The sequence below is a fragment of the Mytilus edulis genome, chromosome 4 (assembly GCF_963676685.1).
Source record: "Mytilus edulis chromosome 4, xbMytEdul2.2, whole genome shotgun sequence".
In the NCBI taxonomy this organism is placed as follows: domain Eukaryota; kingdom Metazoa; phylum Mollusca; class Bivalvia; order Mytilida; family Mytilidae; genus Mytilus; species Mytilus edulis.
In genome coordinates, this window is record NC_092347.1 from 71,891,965 (window position 1) to 71,914,052 (window position 22,088).

Below are 22,088 nucleotides of genomic sequence, written 5' to 3' on the forward strand. Positions count from 1 at the left end.
TGACCACGAGAAAACAGTGATGATTTATGCAAATGACCATAATGTAACACCTCGTTCATTTACGATGCAAGTTATCTAAATGTCCGAGAGCTTCCGACTGTTCTCGTGGTCGGAACTAAATGCTTAATACCGATCTCCTGTAAAGGAGGTGAAAAATCGAGGTTGGCTACTAAATGTTAAACATCGATCTCCTACAAAATTTGCATATTTGAGTCTCGAGGCCACAAACTCTCTCGTAACTTGACGTCCATTTGAAAGTGAAAGTCAAAATGCAGAAATCGATGGGTCTCTGTGAAAACTGTTAAAATATGGAAAAAATAAAAGTTGGCAGGTAGGTGAAACTTACATAAATGAAAAGATAAATGAAAAATGAACAGATTGATGCCCGATTTATATAATTCCAAGGGCGTCAGTCGGCACCAGAAGCGACGAAGCAGCGCATCTATTTTGGGTGGGCAAATATCCACTTTTTGATATGGGACGAGCTCTGACGTCCCACGGCCCCAGCTTGTCTGGCAAAACAGCCGTTGGACGTCAGAGTAATCTCAGACTAATTTACACCAAAATTTGAGTGATTAATTTTCTTAATCATGTAGTAAGTTACATGTATGTATTTAAAGTGGCTTAAGTGTATAATATGAGGCAGCCATTACCTTTTAAACTGAAAGGGAACGAAGTCTGTATCAATTTTTTTTTAATTCTTACATATTTTAATGTTCCAAAAGAAACAGAAATGCAGTAACATTTCTGATGTTGGTCCAGTTAACGTTGTAAGTGATACTTAAAGTCTCACGACAAACGAGACTGGATGGAAGAAAGAGATTTCTGCGCAAATGCTTGAAAATAAAAAAGTTAACGATTTTAAGTTCGTTAGTAAATTGGAAGTTATATATATGTTACAGTAAATAGGTGAAATTAGGAATTACATGTAATTACTAAAATTTAGGAATTACATGTAATTCCCAATGCACTTAGTAAATACAAGTAATTCCTAAAACTGCCCAGTAATTACCAGTTGCCCAGTAATTACCAGTAATTACTGATTTTAAAATGAATTTTTACACCTATTTACTAACTGTTAAAACAATGTAGTACATGTAATATGGTCAACTGATCAAAAGTTATGGTAATACTAATTAGAAAATCAGTGAGTATTCAGCTATCAAAATTTTAAGGGTTTTGCAGAACCCAGTGTCTCGCCTATTTTTGCTGTGAGTCCCAGGCCCAACAAAAATAGGAAAAAATATATTTATAATTTTCCTCTAGATACTATCTTTTGACTAGTTCTGTAAGAATCTTCTATCAAATTTTGTTAAAAATTCAGGATGGTTCAGGGATCTCCATGGATGAAAATTGAACCATGGAGGAACTTTCACCATTACAAACCGTGTCTACGCTGTACAGTGTAGCACGATCGGAAGTATTTTATCCCTCCATACAAGGAATGGTGAACATGCTAATTCCTTGTTTATTTAAATTATATTTATTTGAATTTTCATTATAGAATTAGAAGTATCAATATGTTCATTTATTGCCGTTTTTAACCATTCAAATGCCAAGTCTTCATGGTCCCCCTTAGTCGGGAATGACCAAAAGCTGTCATGAAGGTCCCCATGTAGATTTCTTGTATTTTTGGTAATTGTTATGGGGTTTAAAAATCATATGATGTGGAGCTTATTTTTCATGGACACTGTCAAATTCAGAACCCATTACCGGTATGGCTGATTTGCAGCAACAACAAAACGATTCGTACGGGTTATGTAAAAGGTTAAAGAGATTTGTAAAGCAAATGAAAAGGTTTCTAATGACTTTATCTGACAAATTGATGCTGTGCAACATGCATCTTTCGAGTCTGAATAGAAACCGGAAACGGATGTATCAATTTGATTGTAATATACGAAATGAATTCGGAATTACGATACGATATTTCTTTACAGGAAATATTTATAAGTTTTTACTTTTAAACTTTTAAAGTAATTCTAAATTATCTTTACAGCAGTATTCGAGTTATTTGCGATGAAACAATATTTACTGTTTTGCGTCTTATTTTGTTCTTCTTAAAAAGGGGGATGCTGATTGCGTAAGTCAAAATAAAGCACGTGTTCGACTTGTTAAACTGTTTTCTTTGTAACTGGATTATTAATTTATTTATTTAATCTAAATTATCATAATCATTTGCTGAAACTTAGTTGATTAATTCGACAAATGGATCGTCTATCCTCAGATAGTATTCTCCTGTCTGGTTTGTTGATCTACCTGTACAAGCTCAGGTACAAGTGATTAGCGATCTTAATCCGGATATCCCTCAGGCGTTAGAACTGTGTTGGATTATAACATAAAAAGCCTAAGGGTTATGCAATTACATGCATTTGATTATAATTGATAAAAAAATGGCGTCGGGCTACAAAAAATGATGAAGTTTTGAACGATGGCGGAAGACAATTTAACGATGGCGCAAGACAATTTAACGATGGGGCTAGTCATTTGACAATGGCGCAAGACATTTGAACGATGGCGGGGCGCCATCGTTAAACAGGCCATGGAGATCCCTGTGGTTTATGAAATCTAAACTTTAACTGCAGAGTGTATGTTATGTTAACTGGAAAAAAATAGTCCGTTTAAATAAGTAATATACGAATAGTTTTTTCACAAACTTTATTTCTATATATTATCTTATGATCATAAACAAGCTTCTGTCCAATTTTGGTAGAAATCCAGGATATTTTGAGAAAGTTATTAAAATTTAAAAAATTTAACCACAGTGTGAATGTAATGTTAACTGGCATAAAAACTAAGTCCCTTTATAAGGAAAGTACCGAAAAATTTGATTTTATTTTTACAAAATTTACTTCTTGAAATTTATCTTTTGATTATAATCAACTGAAGCTTCTGTTCAAGTTTGGTAGAAATCCAGGATAATTTGAGAAACTTATCAAAATTTAAAAAATATAACCACAGAGCGAATATTTGTGGACGACGCTGGCGACGGAATTATTAGGTTGGTTCGCTATGTCTCGCTTTTGCGACAAAAAACCCAGGCTTGACGAAAAGGAAAAGAATGTCAACATTGAAAGTAAAACAAAAGGGATGGACCATTTAGTTGACTTTTTCAATCCACAAAAAGATCATTTTATACAGGAAGAAACGATGATAAAATTTTGTTGGAGGTATATAAGCTTAAGTTTGGAGGTCTTGAAGAACTCATAAAAACACGGAGATATGAAAATTTCCGTGAAAATGTGACCGTCATCAATTTGTATAAATTTGTTTGTGAAGAATGTCAGCTTCATCGCAAATGTCTGACAAAAGAAGTCGTAGTTAAACCTATTTTGTAAAAAAAAATTTAACTCATTTTATTGGCCAGGTTGATATACAGAGTATGCCTGATGGAGATTTTAATATAACAAAATTATGAGATTTTAAGAATTATCAAGATCATTTAACCAAGTTTGCCATAATCTTATGTCTATCTTAAAAAAAATAGCTGGCTAAATTGCCTATAAATTTCTCAAAAATGTTTTTCTCAATTTTGGATTGATATCATTGTCTTGCATGCTCAAAATGATTTTTAGGGAGTTTCAAAACTTATAAAACAACCATTTTCCAGTTGCAATTCACAAACACTGAAGAGTATGCACTTTTAAAGTGCCTTATAATCCTTGATCCTTCAGTAAGCCCTAAAAATCCCTACCCTTTGCTTTCTAATTTGATATCTTGAATTATGTCTTTAATTTTTAAACAAAAATATCAGGTTAGTAAATAGCTGTAAAAATGACAAAAAAAAATCAGTAAATACCTGTAATCACTGAAACAACTAGTAAATACATGTAATTACTAAATTGACAAGTGATTACAGGTACATGTATTTACTGAAATGTTTAGTGATTACATGTAATTCCTAATTTCACCTATTTACTGTAACATATATATATTTTGATTTTTTTTCTATTAGTTTTTCTTCTGTAAATAAACTCATCATATATGTAGATACCAGGATTAAAATTTCATATTTACACCAGACGCGCGTTTTGTCTACAAAAGTCTCATCAGTAACGCTCTAATAAAAATATGTTAATAGAGGACTTCTTCCCCTTATTAAATCATAATAATTGCTATGAAATAAAGAATAAGTGTCATAAAGACATAAGTTAATTTGTAGTAAGTTTTGTCTTTTTGATTTAACATGTTTTGGTAAGTTTGTCTTTTTGGGATACGATTGCTTTTAAGCAATCTGTAGACTTATACCATTGACTCAGGGCCATGCCCTCACGTCAACCGTTTTATTTTAAACATCAAGGAACGCCTCAGATTCTTGAGATTGTCTTGCTTTAAATGGTACAAATGTCTAAAAAACAAAAGAATTGAATTTAAACTTCTGTCCTATAATGTTCTTCTCATAATCTTCATGTTTTGAAATTTCCCTTGACTTCTATGCCTGTTTATAACAACACAGAAAATCAGAATTAAGCAGTATTTTTATTTAGTGTTTTTATAAATTTAGAAATAGGTCAGAGGGAATTCCCCAGTTTTGATAACATGCGAGAGTTCTCTGAATTCCAATCGATAAATCTATTTCTGTCATATAAGAACTGAAGTGGAGTTTTCTTATATCATATGTCACCGTTATGAAACTGATATTTGATATTGTACTTCCATAAAGAAATGGAGGTAGTTTAATTAACATTTGATATACGTCCTTGCTACAAATCACAAGTCTAGGGTTTGTTTATGTAATTATGCCCAGGCGTATAGTTTTCTTGACTTGAACGGGTATCAGATTGAATGGTTGCTCTGGATTCCCCACTCCATTGATTAATTTGAAACTCACGAGATCCTTTCTATGTCTCTCTGCTATTTAGGGTTATTGTTGTTGCATAATTTTAAATCATCATGATCATATGCATCATTTAAATTAAAATAAATGTAGTTCACAACGTTAAGGTATTACTAGAACATCCCTTCAGCCAAAATGGAGTCTTCCATATTATCACTTCCGTAAGTAACTTTCGTCAAACGACGATACGTCGAGAAAAAATAATTTGTTCTGTCGAAAGACGTCGTATTATATTAAAACTGATCGCAATTTAAACAGAGGAATGTGTACCAAAAGGAGTCATGCCCACTGACCCAAAGGAAATTAAATATTTAAAGAGTTAGGAATGGGGTTCCACCTATAATTGACGTAGGAAAATAGACCTGTGACTGCTGTGGAAAGTAAACTTGGAATTGATAGTACAAAAATAAAACACAATAAGTACATTGTTCATACACTTGTATTGAGGATTGGCTATATTTAAAGTTGAATAACTACATGTATTCAGATTACGTAAATTAAATTTTACGAGCATCATTTTACACGTGCAGTTGAATTATTTTTGAAAATAAAACTAATACATGTATCAATGAAAACAATGGCAATCGTATCCCTCAGGGCAATCTGCTCTTTGATTGATTTAACATGTTTAAAATTGTGTGACATTTTTAAAAGTAAACAGATTTTGTTAAGATTAAATTAGTGTTTTGTGAATTATTTTGAAGAAATGAATAATGATCATGATGATTGTTTTCATGATGATCAAAAGGTAAATTCATTCATCTAACTTGATCTAAGACATGTAAAAGAAGGAGAAAGATACCAAAAAGGCTATTAGACTGTTGGTTTTCCCGTTTGAATAGTTTTACACTAGTAATTTTTGGGGCCCTTTATAGCTTGTTATTCTGTGTGAGCCAAGGCTTCGTCTTGAAGGCCGTACATTGACCTATAATGTTGGGTTTTTTTTGTTTTTTTTTAAATTGTTATTTGGATGGAGAGTTGTCTCATTGGCACTCACACCACATCTTCCTATATCTATTGAACTCATCTTGACATTACAACAGTGTATTTATTTGCATGTACAGGCCGTAATATTATTCTGCTTAATGCACTCACATTTTACATTTTTGTCAACATTACATGTACAAAGAACACAGCATAATTCAATTTAACATGTTTAAAGGAAAGCTACAGATTTTTGCAGAATCCCTTTACAAATGTTATGCACGATGCATTATATGGAATTTTGATAACAAATTATATTTTTTTTCTACAGCCAGCCTATCAGAATTTGAGACAAAGAGTTGAAGGATACGTATCCAGATTTCTATCAAGACAACAATGGAGTCCAAGTCTAAACAAAAACCAGCTGAGAGACAACTTAAGAAAGCAAATTACTGCGTAAGATTTTCCAATGGTCTTATATATCATGTATATTACCAATATCTTGAACAAGAAATTTCCTTAACATTCACCAAGTTAGTAACTTACATAAAAGGCTCATAGTGAGATTAGAGTTGTCTCCCATTCATGTGATTAATACATGTACATTTTAGCTGTAATAAGGAAGAACTTTTCTTATACATGTATTTTCTTTATGGACAAATACCAACTTTCTTTCAGTATGAGTCATTCAATGCACAATGTGTGTTATGGGTGTTTACTACTTAAAGATCACAGCATGCTATGGCAAGCAAACTAATTTGGTATTTTCTCTCATGTATAAGAAAACACTTTTACTGTGGGTTTAAAAAAAGGATTTGAAGGGTCAAATTTTTGTATATTTCATGGGTAATGGAATGCATGCATGTTTAACCATGAATTTAAGCGAATTACTAATTTTTAGGTAAAGATTGCATGAAATGGGACTGACTTGATATCTAAATAAATGTTCCAAGCTAAGGCTGATCACTACCTTTTTTGATACACAAAATATAGTGCATTGACCATAACATTCTATACATACTATCTATGAACATTTCTAGAAATTTACCAATGTAATATATGCTCAGATATTCAAGGCACAAAATGATGTTTCACTTGTCAAGAAAATGACATAACTTTTGCAAGGTGCAGGAAATTAATATCTATTATAAAAATATAAATTATGTCATTGTTTAAACCTCATCTTAAAAATTGGAGTTACCTTCCTTCCATTGACTAAAGTAGCTGTTAAATCAACAACCAATGCAATATTTAAATTCTACTTCCCACTGATAAATTGAAGCACTTTGATTTCTGTAAGTTTGTAGGCTGAAATTATTATCATTTAAACATCCTAAAAAAAGTATACAGATTTTGAATGAAAACGCAAAAAAAAAACAACCAATTACCGGTACTATATGAAAAAAATTTCACATGTTTTACAGATCTGGGATGTTGGCTAATGGTGTAGAAAGGGTGATAGAACAAGTCATAAATCCTAAAATACTTCAGCTGATTAAGCCAAAGATTGATGAAGTTGTTTGTAGTCATCTAGGCATTGATTCTAAAGAAAGGAAAGCCCAACAAGAGGCCCAGAAACAACAACAGAAAGAAACGATGCAGAGTTTAATGAGCATAAATTTGTCTCAAGCTGGTAAACAACTGTCATATTTTGGGGATACTGATCGGAAATGGGGATAAATAGGAATATAGACCCAAAATGAAAATTAAATACATGTAGAAAAGACAATTTGTTTATTCACAGATGAATTTGTCAAATTCTTTGACACATATACATGATTTTGTAGGATACTTTAATTTAGTTTCATTTGAATTATGTTTGAAAACAATTGTAAAAATAATCAAATTTATTTGGTGCCATATAAAACTTGAACAACCATCACATCTTTTATAAACTTATTTTACTGTACAAGAAATCGCTTTTTGACAATACGTTGTGAATCCAAATGAAAATAAGGTATCCATAATTGATTTTTATGTTTGATTCTTCATTCACTGCATAACAAATCTTAAGGTTGCATTTCTGTAAATATTGACAATGCAATTTCCAATAGGAACTCCTTTTACGGCTAAAACTGTACCACTTTTACTATGAAGTTTTGAAAAAAATCTTATCCTAGAATTGAAAGTTCATATGCACCACAATTTTTTTCAAAGGTCAAAATATAGGGCTGTGCGGCATATTTTCAACGTTTATATGCCCTGAACTTCTCAGAGTTTAAACTTGCACTAATTTTCTTAACTACCCCTACCTCGAATGAAAGGTTACCACAGATTTCAATGTAAACAATATGCACATGTTTATTTACTGGTAACATTCCCAAGTTCTGTCTCTGCGATAAGGAACACAGAGAGCATAACTGGGAACCAGTATGTAAACAAAATGAATTTTCTATGAATATTCAATTACTCCCCAAAAGAGGCGTGTTTTGAGAAACAGCTGTATTTACAAAGTGCAACCTATACAGACATTTATTCAAATAGAAAACTCTCTAAAATCAGTTTTTCTCACATTAATATTCATTTATCAGAATTAAAGTCTTAAAGAAATCACTGTGTATACTCTAAGTTTTTCTTTACTATACATTTTATACCCCCTCCCCTGTTTCAATTTTTTAAAGAATTTGAAAACAAGACTTTAATTATTGCCAGCTTACCCTATTTGCATATTTTCTGATAAAAAATGCCTAGAACTTGTTAAAAACTGTTTTGATAACATATTGAAAGCATATCAGAATATCATAAATGTAATGTTTAGCAGTCAATCATTACAACATTCAAGATTATATAAAGTATCCAATCCAGCCTCTATCTCCAGTCCACATCTTACTGTATGCCTATTTGTCAATTAAAGAACACATTTTCTGCCTCAAATGGTCAATTTAGAATTCTCGTCACAACAGTATCATCTTTAACCATATATCTGACACAATTTAGCTACTACTATATACTAGAAGTGTTCAAACAAAGCCATATTTGCAATAGTTGTATGTATGCAGATACCAGTCTGAGATATAAATTCACTTAAAATTTTGTAGAGATGACTGCTAACATTTGATTTTTGCATAACTTTCAAGCATAGTTATTGTTTTCTATATCAAGAACTTTAAAATCATAAAATCATAGCATTTACAAGTTAAATTATTTGTTTTATGACCCAGGGGGTAGTCAATTTTCTATGTTTCTTGCCCCTGGGGCCTCAAATTTCCTAAATAATTCTGCTGTTTCTAGCAATTTGGAATATTTAGTACATATTCAGGATAGAACACACTATTGTAAGTTTTCTTGAGATATTTTTGTTTTTCTAGCTTGTATTTATTATGCCGTGGTGACAAATAAGCAGATTTAGGTGTTGCGGCTTACTTTTGGGTTATCGAAAGGACACAAATACCCCATAAATAATATTCAGGAAGGATCTATGAGTTTCAATGACTGCGAAGAGTAAATATAAGCACTTCTTAACAATTTAACTTACAAATATGCAAATATTATGATTTAATTTTGTATCCAGGACTTTAAGTAAACTATGCATACTGTAAACTGTGAATTTATGCTGAGTCATCATATTTAAGGCCCAGAATTCTATCAATCTTCATTAAATATTTATAAAACTTCTTATTTGAGTTAATTTCTTTAAAATCTGTGAAATAAAGCAAATTTGGTTAAATTCTGAACGTTCCCTTTTTTCACCCTATATAGGTTGCATTTCTGTAAATATTGACAATGCAATTTCCCATAGGAACTCCTTTTACGGCTAAAACTGTACCACTTTTACTATGAAGTTTTGAAAAAAATCTTATCCTAGAATTGAAAGTTCATATGCACCACAATTTTTTTCAAAGGTCAAAATATAGGGCTGTGCGGCATATTTTCAACATTTATATGCCTGAACTTCTCAGAGTTTAAACTTACACTAATCTTAACTACCCCTACCTCGAATGAAAGGTTACCACAGATTTCAATGTAAACAATATGCACATGTTTATTTACTGATAACATTCCCAAGTTCTGTCTCTGCGATAAGGAACACAGAGAGCATAACTGGGAACCAGTATGTAAACAATATGAATTTTCTATGAATATTCAATTACTCCCCAAAAGAGGCGTGTTTTGAGAAACAGCTGTATTTACAAAGTGCAACCTTAAGCCCTCTAGATATATTTTTTTTTTACAAATGATCTTTTTCTACACTTGGAAGATTATACTTATATATAGTGAACTTGAATTCAAGAACAAAACTGAACGAACTATTTACTACTTTCATGTTTAAACTTTTGCTTTTGTTTACATTTGTACATTTAAATAATTTTGTTTTTCAAATTTTTATTTTTTAGAACAAAATCAAACCAGTACTCCCAGTAGTTTTCAAGGAGAGCAATCAACAACACCAGCTGCTCCAACCTTCTCTTCACCATATTCACAAGCTATCTGGACTCAACAGATGCCACCACAAGTTGCATTTGGTGGCATGATGCCAAATTATCCAATGGTTCCCCCATTTGGTGGATTTCCACCCTTTGGAATGCCACCTCAGATGTTCCCATATTGGAACAATTTCATGTTTCCACAGCCAATTCCAGGGATGCCAGGAATTCCATTCCCACCCCCTATGTCTTCAGGAGCCACCACTACAACGGTCACATCCAGTCAGTTCGCTGTTTCTCCTATACCTCCAGTACCTAGTACCCCGACAACAACCACAATGACAACAGCTGTTGACACACCCACTCCTCCAAAATCATCCCAACCACCACTACCCCCAACACCACCACCCCCAGGGACAGAGGATATACCTGTTGTTATACCAAAAGAGGAAAGTAAAGACAAAGTGACTAAAGCTTTGTTTAGTAAGCAGGAAGAAAAGGGGGAGACTTATGATATTCCACTCCCACCTATTGCCAGGGGTGCAGGCAAAGTGAAAAGTAAAATGGATATTGTTGTTGAGAATGAGGACAGTAATCAAAGCTATGAAATGGATATTGAAGATGATGATGAGGGAAGCCAAGATACAAAAAGACCTTATAAATTTGCCTGGGATGAGGTTGTTGATGCAGACCAGAAATCTGATATCACAATAAGTTCTGTCCACACCAGTGATTTATCATCATGTGACTTTGATGAATTGGGAAGTGGGAGTGATAATGATATGTTTGATTCTGATAAATCGGCTTCGGAAGATGATGAATATATAGGTAAATATTACACAAAATTATGTTCTTTTTACATAAAGATGATAAGTAATGTAAGTTTCACATCAATCAAACAGCAAGTCAAAAACACAAGTTTAAGAACTAACATATGTACTATGAATTTATTATTTTACATGGGATATAAATTTTTTTGGATTTCATTTTTACAGGTGAACCACCGAAAAAATTTAAATATCCAACAAATTACAAATATTTTATAGGCTTGTATGCAAAAAGAAAATGCAAGTTTCCTTCAATCTACTAAAACTGGTACTCTACTAAAACTGGTACCGCTAAAAATAACTGAATACTGTGGATTCATTAATTTTTGTTTGATACCAATTTTTATAAAATTTGTGGGTAAAGGGGAATTATGAATTTAATTGTTCAATGAATTACAAATGTTATCAACGAATGTATGCAGACTTTGGAAAAACCACAAAAGTAAATATCCACAGCACACAAGTTCCTTTCTATGTAACAGAATATAAACATTAGACCGAAAATCTCAGATAGGCTAAATAAATGGAGGTAAAATAATTGTGTTTGAAGAAATTCAGTTGAAAATACTTTTTGGATGATGGTAAAGGATACAAGGTGATTGTTTGTGCACTGGTGTTTACCTACTTTTAAATACTGTAAATTCTGACACACTTCAAAATATTAACATTAATTTCTTTTCATTATTTCAGAGCGACCACAGGCAAGTCCATTATCTGTAGCTGGAGACAAAACACCAGATATAAGTGAAGACGAGGTTGAAGATATAGAAAGCACAGAGGTTCCTCCAAATACCAACACAGACAATGAGGTTCCAGAGGAAGAGTTTAAACCAACTGCCAGTACAGAAACAGAGGTACCTCCAACTACCCACACAGATGCCGAGGTGTATCCAGTTACCAGTACAGATATTGAACAAGAAACACCTGCTAGTCACCCTGAATTGTCTATACCCCTGCCACCTACTTCTGATATTGCAACTGCTGTAGAAGTTGTCTCCCCTTCTAAACATAAGAAGTTAATATCACTGCAATACAACTATAGTGATAGTGAGGATGAAGAAACTAGAGAAGTCAGGAAATCAAGAATAGTTAGTATATACTGGTCATATAATTATAGGGGATAGGGAGGGAATAGTTAGTATATACTGGTTATATAATTATAGGGGTTAGGGAGAGAATAGTTAGTATATACTGGTTATATAATTATAGGGGATAGGGAGGGAATAGTTAGTATATATACTGGTTATATAATTATAGGGGATATGGAGGGAATAGTTAGTATATACTGGTTATATAATTATAGGGGATATGGAGGGAATAGTTAGTATATACTGGTTATATAATTATAGGGGATATGGAAGGAATAGTTAGTATAAACTGGTTATATAATTATAGGGGATATGGAGGGAATAGTTAGTATATACTGGTTATATAATTATAGGGGATATGGAGGGAATAGTTAGTATATACTGGTCATATAATTATAGGGGATATTGAGGGAATAGTTAGTATATACTGGTCATATAATTATAGGGGATATGGAGGGAATAGTTAGTATATATACTGGTTATATAATTATAGGGGATATGGAGGGAATAGTTAGTATATACTGGTTATATAATTATAGGGGATATGGAGGGAATAGTTAGTATATACTGGTTATATAATTATAGGGGATATGGAGGGAATAGTTAATATATACTGGTCATATAATTATAGGGGATATGGAGGGAATAGTTAGTATATACTGGTCATATGATTATAGGGGATATGGAGGGAATAGTTAGTATATACTGGTTATATAATTATAAGGGATAGGGAGGGAATAGTTAGTATATACTGGTTATATAATTATAGGGGTTAGGGAGGGAATAGTTAGTATATACTGGTTATATGATTATAGGGGATAGGGAGGAAATAGTAAGTATATATACTGGTTATATAATTATAGGGGATATGGAGGGAATAGTTAGTATATACTGGTTATATAATTATAGGGGATATGGAGGGAATAGTTATTCTAATATGACGTGCTTCTTTCGCTTTGTAAACAACACCGTGATAAAATTCTCGATATATCTATACTTAGCGCAGACTCCAAGATGTACACAAATGGCTGTTTAAATATGCCTCCCACGTAAATCCACATGTATCGTAACCTATGTGTAAACGGTTGTGGATTTCGCTGTGTTAACAATTACAATTGAATAAAACCCTATAGAACATTTATTCTGATTCTCACTCATAACAAAAAGAATTAACACATTAGAGAACGGAAAAATGGACAAAAACAAAATAAATTAAAATTCCGCGAAATTCCAGTAATGATTTTAGAGCATTAACGTCATTTCAAAACATGACGTCATACGAATGAAAACGTCAAAGCTGAAGGGAGGGAATAGTTAGTATATACTGGTTATATGATTATAGGGGATAGGGAGGGAATAGTTAGTATATATACTGGTTATATAATTATAGGGGATATGGAGGGAATAGTTAGTATATACTGGTTATATAATTATAGGGGATATGGAGGGAATAGTTATTCTAATATGACGTGCTTCTTTCGCTTTGTAAACAACACTGTGATAAAATTCTCGATATATCTATACTTAGCGCAGACTCCAAGATGTACACAAATGGCTGTTTAAATATGCCTCCCACGTAAATCCACATGTATCGTAACCTATGTGTAAACGGTTGTGGATTTCGCTGTGTTAACAATTACAATTGAATAAAACCCTATAGAACATTTATTCTGATTCTCACTCATAACAAAAAGAATTAACACATTAGAGAACGGAAAAATGGACAAAAACAAAATAAATTAAAATTCCGCGAAATTCCAGTAATGATTTTAGAGCATTAACGTCATTTCAAAACATGACGTCATACGAATGAAAACGTCAAAGCTGAAGGTTTTTCTATTGCGTTTACCTTCTAAACTCGGATACAATTGCATTAAAATAAAGTATTGAGGTAGGTGTTGCTTGTTTTCTGTTCTATTGCATTATTTGCACATTTACTGATTTCAGCAAGTCAACATGGCGGCTCCTTGGTTACAACATGTCAACAGTGAATTTGACGGTAGCTTACGATAAAAAATGTAAATTTAAAATTGCAAATGTTGGGTTTACTGAGAAGTAAATAAAGTAATCACATTTTTTTTCTAGCGGTTAGTTAAGAAATCATGCATGCATGTTTATTAGATTTGTTTTACATTTATCGAACAGTGGGTAAAATAGAACAGCCACACACACGGTATACGCATCATCGCTTCAGTTTTTTAATGATCGTATTTGTCCTATTAGAATCGAAATAATTCATGGAAGCCATAGATTTGTTGTAAATTTACACATGGCCTGGGCCGTGATATTCGTTAATTTTATCCCTCGCTGACGCTCAGGATAAAATTCGAATATCACGGCCCAGGCCATGTGTAAATTTCCAACAAATCTATGGCTTCCATGAATTATTTCTTAAGTATATACTGGTTATATAATTATAGGGGATATGGAGGGAATAGTTAGTATATATACTGGTTATATAATTATAGGGGATATGGAGGGAATAGTTAGTATATACTGGTCATATAATTATAGGGGATATGGAGGGAATAGTTAGTATATACTGGTTATATAATTATAGGGGTTAGGGAGGGAATAGTTGGTATATACTGGTTATATAATTATAGGGGATAGGGAGGGAATAGTTAGTATATATACTGGTTATATAATTATAGGGGATAGGGAGGGAATAGTTAGTATATACTGGTTATATAATTATAGGGGATATGGAGGGAATAGTTAGTATATACTGGTTATATAATTATAGGGGATATGGAAGGAATAGTTAGTATATATACATGTACTGGTTATATAATTACATGTATAGGGGATATGGAGGGAATAGTTAGTATATACTGGTTATATAATTATAAGGGATAGGGAGGGAATAGTTAGTATATACTGGTTATATAATTATAGGGGTTAGGGAGGGAATAGTTAGTATATACTGGTTATATGATTATAGGGGATAGGGAGGGAATAGTTAGTATATATACTGGTTATATAATTATAGGGGATATGGAGGGAATAGTTAGTATATACTGGTTATATAATTATAGGGGATATGGAGGGAATAGTTGGTATATACTGGTTATATAATTATAGGGGATATGGAGGGAATAGTTAGTATATATACTGGTTATATAATTATAGGGGATATGGAGGGAATAGTTAGTATATACTGGTCATATAATTATAGGGGATATGGAGGGAATAGTTAGTATATACTGGTTATATAATTATAGGGGTTAGGGAGGGAATAGTTGGTATATACTGGTTATATAATTATAGGGGATAGGGAGGGAATAGTTAGTATATATACTGGTTATATAATTATAGGGGATAGGGAGGGAATAGTTAGTATATACTGGTTATATAATTATAGGGGATATGGAGGGAATAGTTAGTATATACTGGTTATATAATTATAGGGGATATGGAAGGAATAGTTAGTATATATACATGTACTGGTTATATAATTACATGTATAGGGGATATGGAGGGAATAGTTAGTATATACTGGTTATATAATTATAGGGGATAGGGAGGGAATAGTTAGTATATATACTGGTTATATAATTATAGGGGATATGAAGGGAATAGTTAGTATATACTGGTCATATAATTATAGGGGATATGGAGGGAATAGTTAGTATATACTGGTCATATAATTATAATATATGGAGGGAATAGTTAGTATATACTGGTTATATAATTATAAGGGATAGGGAGGGAATAGTTAGTATATACGGGTTGTATAATTTTAGGGGATATGGAGGGAATAGTTAGTATATACTGGTTATACATGTATAGGGGATAGGGAGGGAAAATTAATGAGACAGCAACCAAACAACATGTAATCAGCACAAAGTGATTCTGTATAAAACTCACCTTTGGTTGATGCTATTGAAGTGAATAACAGTGATGAAGAAGAAAAATAATTCATAAATGTTTTTTTCTGATCTTTGTTTGCACAATTAGGTGAAAAAAAAATGTTTTTTTCCTCAATTGATATTCAAATTTAAAAAAAAATTTAAATAGAAATTCATTGAATTGGATTTATATTCAATTATTTATTAACATTTAAAACATCAAAAAAAATAAAATCATTTGACAATCTTTATTCAAAACATTTACTTACAACTGAATGATGTTATTCTGAAACCTTCCTTCATAGTGAAAACATACTGTGGTGCAATATTTTTAGAAGATGAAGTATTTTGTAAAATTGATGTGTTGTATGAGGATATTTATGCATGGTATTAAATAATTGTCTTGTGTTGTAATCCAGGCTAAAGAAAAAGAAGAACGGTATTTGAAAAGAGCACAAAGAAGAGCTGAGCTTGAAGCCAAGAGAAAGGAACGAGAAGAGGAAAAGGTCAGAATAAGAGAAGAGAGGAAGAAAATTAAAGAACAAAAAGCTGATGAAAGCACAGATAAAGGTAAACATGGTAAATCATACTATCAAGGTGTTAAGGCACAGATAAAGGTAAACATGGTAAATCATACTATCAAGGTGTTAAGGCACAGATAAAGGTAAACATGGTAAATCATACTATCAAGGTGTTAAGGCACAGATAAAGGTAAACATGGTAAATCATACTATCAAGGTGTTAAGGCACAGATAAAGGTAAACATGGTAAATCATACTATCAAGGTGTTAAGGCACAGATAAAGGTAAACATGGTAAATCATACTGTCAAGGTGTTGAGGTTATGTAATGTAGAAATAATGGAGCATTTTAATTATTGGGTATTAGAGAAGTTTGAAGATGTGACACTACTAACACCTTATTGAAAAGTGGAAATTAATGTGTTCATTTATTATTGAAAATCCTTAATCGCTTTATGTCACTGGTTTTATTCAGACTTTTGAAGTTTCTTCCATCGATAAAATTATTAAAAGTTTATCAGTTACTATGACTCAATTGATTACTGTAGGCTTTGCAATTTCCTCCGCCAATGAAACTAATCTGAATTTGTAAGTAATATATTCTGTTTATTTCACTGGTTATCCTCTGACTTTGCAGTTTCTTCTACCAATGTTATTATTCAAAGTTTATCAGTTACTCACTATGATCCTCCACTTTGTCTCAATAGATTACTGTAGGCCTTACAATTTCCTCCACCAATGAAACTAATCCAAATTTGTGGTATTTGCTCTATCTGTTTATGTAACTGGTTTTCATCTGGCTTTACAGTTACCTCCTCCTTTGAGATAATTTAATAAGTTTTGCAGTTACTCACTATATCGCGATAGTTATCACAAGCTCAGTAGAAGTGCTGACACGAATTATACATTAACTGTTTACAAAACTTAGATTTTTTCAAAAATAAAAAGGATTTTCTACCCCAGGAATAGATAACTTTTTTGGGGGAAAACTCTTAGGAATTTTGTATCCTAATTAATTCTTCTAAACTTAATACCTTTATTTTGCCTTTTTTTAATTTTTGATTCAAGCGTCAATTGTGTGTCTTTTGTAGACAAAATGGGGGTTTATAATTTCAATCCAGGTACAAATGTATTTATGATCAGCTTATTTACTACAGGCTTTACACCTTTATCCATGAGATAATTTGCGAGTTACTTATATTTATATCACTGGTTTTCCTCTGGCTTTACAGTTTTAATGAGGACACAACTGATTCAAATTAAATTCTAGAAATTTGTAGAAAATAGTGTTTTGAGTATCTTTAAATGAAATGAACTGATCATCGCTAATGAGGTATCACATGAACGAAAAATGAATTAATAAAACTAATCAAATTGTAGCTCAAACAGATTCTAGTGAAAGGATAGAAAGGACAGACAGTTTAGAGGAATCAAGTCCTGAGAAAGTACCAAGTTCTCCGGAAAAGAAAAAAAGAAAAACAAAAGCTGAGCTCAAAATGGAACTTACAAAACAGAAAGTTATGGAAAAGAAAGCAGCATTACGGAGGCAGAGGACAAGAAATAGAAGGTAGACAAAACATAGATTTTTAAATAGATATAGGAAGATGAGGTATGATTGCCATTGAGACAACTCTCCTCCCAAGTCCCAATTTATAAATGTAAACCATTATAGGTCAAGGTTCAGTCTTCAAAATGCACATTTATTTTTTGAAGAATACATGCTTTATTGAAAATAGGGAGAGCCATTGGTTCTTCCCTTATTATTGATTTTATGATGGACAATTGTAACAGTGATTAAAAGACCAAAGGATCTTTTTATTTCCAGCTGGTAAATTAAACATTATCTGCTTACACAAATGTAATACCAGATTTCCACATTGTTATTTATATAATAAACATATCAACTAAATGATTTACAGGCATTTTATCATTTCTATATAAAAATGCAACTGTAACATGCCAAAGTTATATTCTACCTATTTTTATGCCCCACCTATGATAGTAGAGGGGCATTATGTTTTCTGGTCTGTGCCTCCGTTTGTCCGTCCGTCCGTCCGTCCGTCTGTGCCTCCGTTCGTCCCTACGCTTCAGGTTAAAGTTTTTGGTCAAAGTAGTTTTTGAAGAAGTTGAAGTCCAATCAACTTGAAACTTAGTACACTTGTTCCCCATGATATGATCTTTCTAATTTTAATGCCAAATTATAGTTTTGACCCCAATTTCATGGTCCACTGAACATAGAAAATGATAGTGCGAAGTTCAGGTTAAAGTTTTTGGTCAAGGTAGTTTTTGATGAAGTTAAAGTTACATCAACTTGAAACTTAGTACACATGTTCCCTATGATATGATCTTTCTAATTTTAATTCCAAATTAAAGTTTTGACCTCAATTTCACGGTCCACTGAACATAGAAAATGATAGTGCGAATGGGTCATTCATGTACTATAGACACATTCTTGTTATAAGTACATTGCATCGGTAAAAGTCCTTTACTTTTATAAAAACCTGCTCTTGTCAGCATTTAGTATTTTGAAAACAAATATAATTTGTAATATAATAGAGCAAAGACATTTAATCCAAAGTAAAAACTCTTTAATTGCATGAAAAAGGGAAATTATTTCTATACCTGTTGGGGACTGGAAGAAGATTTTTTTTTATATAAAAGTACCGGTAAGATGTGACATAATTGCCAGTGAGATAACTTTCTACCCGAAACCAAATGACATAAAAGTTTACAACTATTGGTCACTGAATGGTCTTCAACAATGAGCAAAACCCATACCCCATAGTCAGCTATAAAAGTAAGTTTTCATTACTGAGATATTCATTTTGTCACACTTATTAATGCATTTGTAATAGTTTAGTCCCTACAGTAGTAATGATTAATTTGAAACAATCATGCTACAATGTTTATATATTGCAATGTTTACAATTAACAGTTTTGTTTTACTTTTGATAATAATGCAGATACATATATTTTCATTATGCAGGTATACATCAGATGAATTTACATCAGTTTTCAACGAGAAAAAGCAACCATTTTCCAGTCAAAGTTATTCTGAAGTTGTCTTTGAAGAGCCAACTATTGAAGAAACAATTGTTACAGATCATATTGAATATATAGTGGATGAGTCTCAAAATCATCAAGACTTCCACACACAGGAAGTGTGTGAAACAATGGAAGGGGAAGTTATTCTAGAGGATGGAACACAATTAAAAGTTGAAGGTGACTATATCATGCATATAGCTATGTAAAAATAAATTTATTAATTTTATACTGTAGGTGCATTATGGTTTATGGTGTGTGTGGTTGTAGATGACCAACTCAGAATTTGAAGGAAATTTTCAAATAATATGAAATATATATCTTGAAAACTTTATGAAAATAAGTTATTTTTGTCAATTTTGATTAGATTTTAGGTTCTTTTTACCTCATTTGACTCAAAAGGTTATCTATGAAAATTGGTACCAACAAAAAATAAATCAATTCACAGTAGTTAATCACTTACACATATTTGGTTGATTTGTGTTTCAGTTTTTATGGAAGACATGCCATCTACGCCTCCTACACCAACTCAAGATGAACCCTTTACTGAAGTTGTAACAATAGATGAAGATTCATCTAGTGCACAAGTAGAAGATAACTCCGCGTCCAGTACACAAGGAAAAAGTATTGATAGTTCTGAGAGTGCTCGGAGAGCCACTAGTCCACTTAGTGATGTATCTGATGAGTCACTTTCTGAAGTCACAAGTAAAGGGACAAAGAGAAAACGACAAGGCAGTGAATCAAAGTATGCAGATCAAAATTCATACAGAAATCAGAATCAATGGTAACCTTAGGCCACATTAGTTTTATTTAGTGTTCTTTTGATTTGTGTGTAGTAATGTATTTCATAGATCAGGATTTTAATGATTTAATTTAAAAGAAGCTTTTCTACAGTACGCCCTGAGAGTATGTAATCGCGAACTCTAATCACCAATTTCCGAGTGTAGCGGTGTGACACCACGAATCACAGATTATACTCCCAATTTCCTCCAAAGATTCTCTCCCAACACCGCATGGCTGTTTATTGGTTTATTGCCCATCGGATGTACTGAAAATTAATGATGCGTGACAACATCATCGGATTAGCCAGATTTATTACCTTTGTACATTTAATCGATCTTGATTGCACCTGTGTGCCTTAAAATACGTTATTTAAATGTCCTTTCATTGTCAGATAAAAGTGTGACATTTTTATTTAAAATAAGATTCAGATAAAAGTGTGACATTTTTATTTAAAATAAGATAATTATTCTTGTATGTATATGCCCATGTCATTGTCATATGACATACAACGTACAAACGTATAAAAATAAGAATAAAACACTTATTTTGTATTTTCATTATAGTCCGATCAGGTCATAATTTTTGTTTTTTCAACAAAGACGATTTTACCACAATTAGAACCTTTTATTACCTACTCAGTGAGCAATATTCAGTTCATTAATAGTTCAATATTATATAATTAATATCAACTGGCTTAAAACAAAATGATGTTTTTTACGGTAATATGTCCAATCTAAATTAAACCCAAGAGTTAATTAATCGGATCAACAAGTGAACTCTGTTACTTTCAATTTATTTTGAAATGTAAAATATTATGTTTCACTACCTCGGTAGATTACCGACTTGAAATATTTGATTTTAAAAAAGAAACTTTAAAGTGACAAATAGTTTTGTATGCAATGTGGCAGCTCTATATTCATAAATACTGAGATACATTCGCCGCCCAGACACAACACAATAATCACAACCTTCAAATATTAAATTATATGGAGAAAAAAAATCATGTGTTTGTTTCAATATTTTTTATCCGTTATGATCTGTTATTGATCTTTAATTATTTAAAATAAAATTGGATTGGCGCAATCCGTATTTTACTGCTCGTTAAAAGTCCTCGGCGAAATATAAAAAGAAGTATTTCAACAATTATAAAATAGAATATTTAAATGAAATTATATCGTGTTCTACAAGAAAGAAATATGCAAAAAAAAAATGTGGATCGGATTTTTACGATCGACAAATTTTCACAGAGGATCTCTACCAACGCCCATCAGGAACTGAACGACATGCATCCTGTTTTCATCTACCATTAATATATAGTGTTGACTATGGACGTATAAATAATGTCCGGTTTTATGTCCTCTGTTGACTTGAGAAACGTAAAAATAAAAGGCTGAACATTGGTTAATTCAGAAAAGGAATACAATTTAGAATCTGGTTAATCAATTGTAAAAGTACCTTCTAGAGCCTCAATCTTAACGCACACAAATTTATGTCAATCATTACAAAGCAAGTTTAAACCTTGAAAGAATTTTCCCACGGTTATCCAGAAAGGTCATTTGAGTTTACTGTTACATGATACTATTTCCCGCCAAATAAAAATCTCGTGGACAAAATTGATGTCACTATTTTTAGCATTCAATATTGTGAGCAAAGTCAAGTTCAAGTTCAACTACGCACTGTTGATCACTGAGATGCGTATCGTCTTCCCACGGCAATTAATTGCTTTAAAAATATTTAAAGATCACTGTTCTAAATACAACACAAAAGTTTATATTCATTGTGCGTAAATGAATATTATGCAAAGACGAGTTGATGCAGCTATAGAAGTATTCCTGTTGTAGCCAAAATGTATTAT

At 32.1% G+C, this 22,088-nt stretch overlaps 1 protein-coding gene across 2 annotated transcripts in view; it reads left to right on the forward strand.

Annotated features, from left to right (window-relative positions):
- Positions 1-22,088, forward strand: part of LOC139520442 (biorientation of chromosomes in cell division protein 1-like 1) — a 32,335-nt gene that overhangs the window by 1,223 nt on the left and 9,024 nt on the right. The window contains exons 2-9 of one of the 2 annotated variants that reach the window (XM_071313047.1): positions 6,090-6,214; positions 7,183-7,391; positions 10,093-10,950; positions 11,640-12,037; positions 16,308-16,467; positions 17,789-17,975; positions 19,395-19,630; positions 19,940-20,234. In XM_071313047.1, coding sequence (XP_071169148.1) covers positions 6,090-6,214; positions 7,183-7,391; positions 10,093-10,950; positions 11,640-12,037; positions 16,308-16,467; positions 17,789-17,975; positions 19,395-19,630; positions 19,940-20,234 — 2,468 coding nt within the window. The remainder of the gene's footprint in view (positions 1-6,089; positions 6,215-7,182; positions 7,392-10,092; positions 10,951-11,639; positions 12,038-16,307; positions 16,468-17,788; positions 17,976-19,394; positions 19,631-19,939; positions 20,235-22,088) is intronic. The other variant, XM_071313048.1, reaches the window with a different exon arrangement.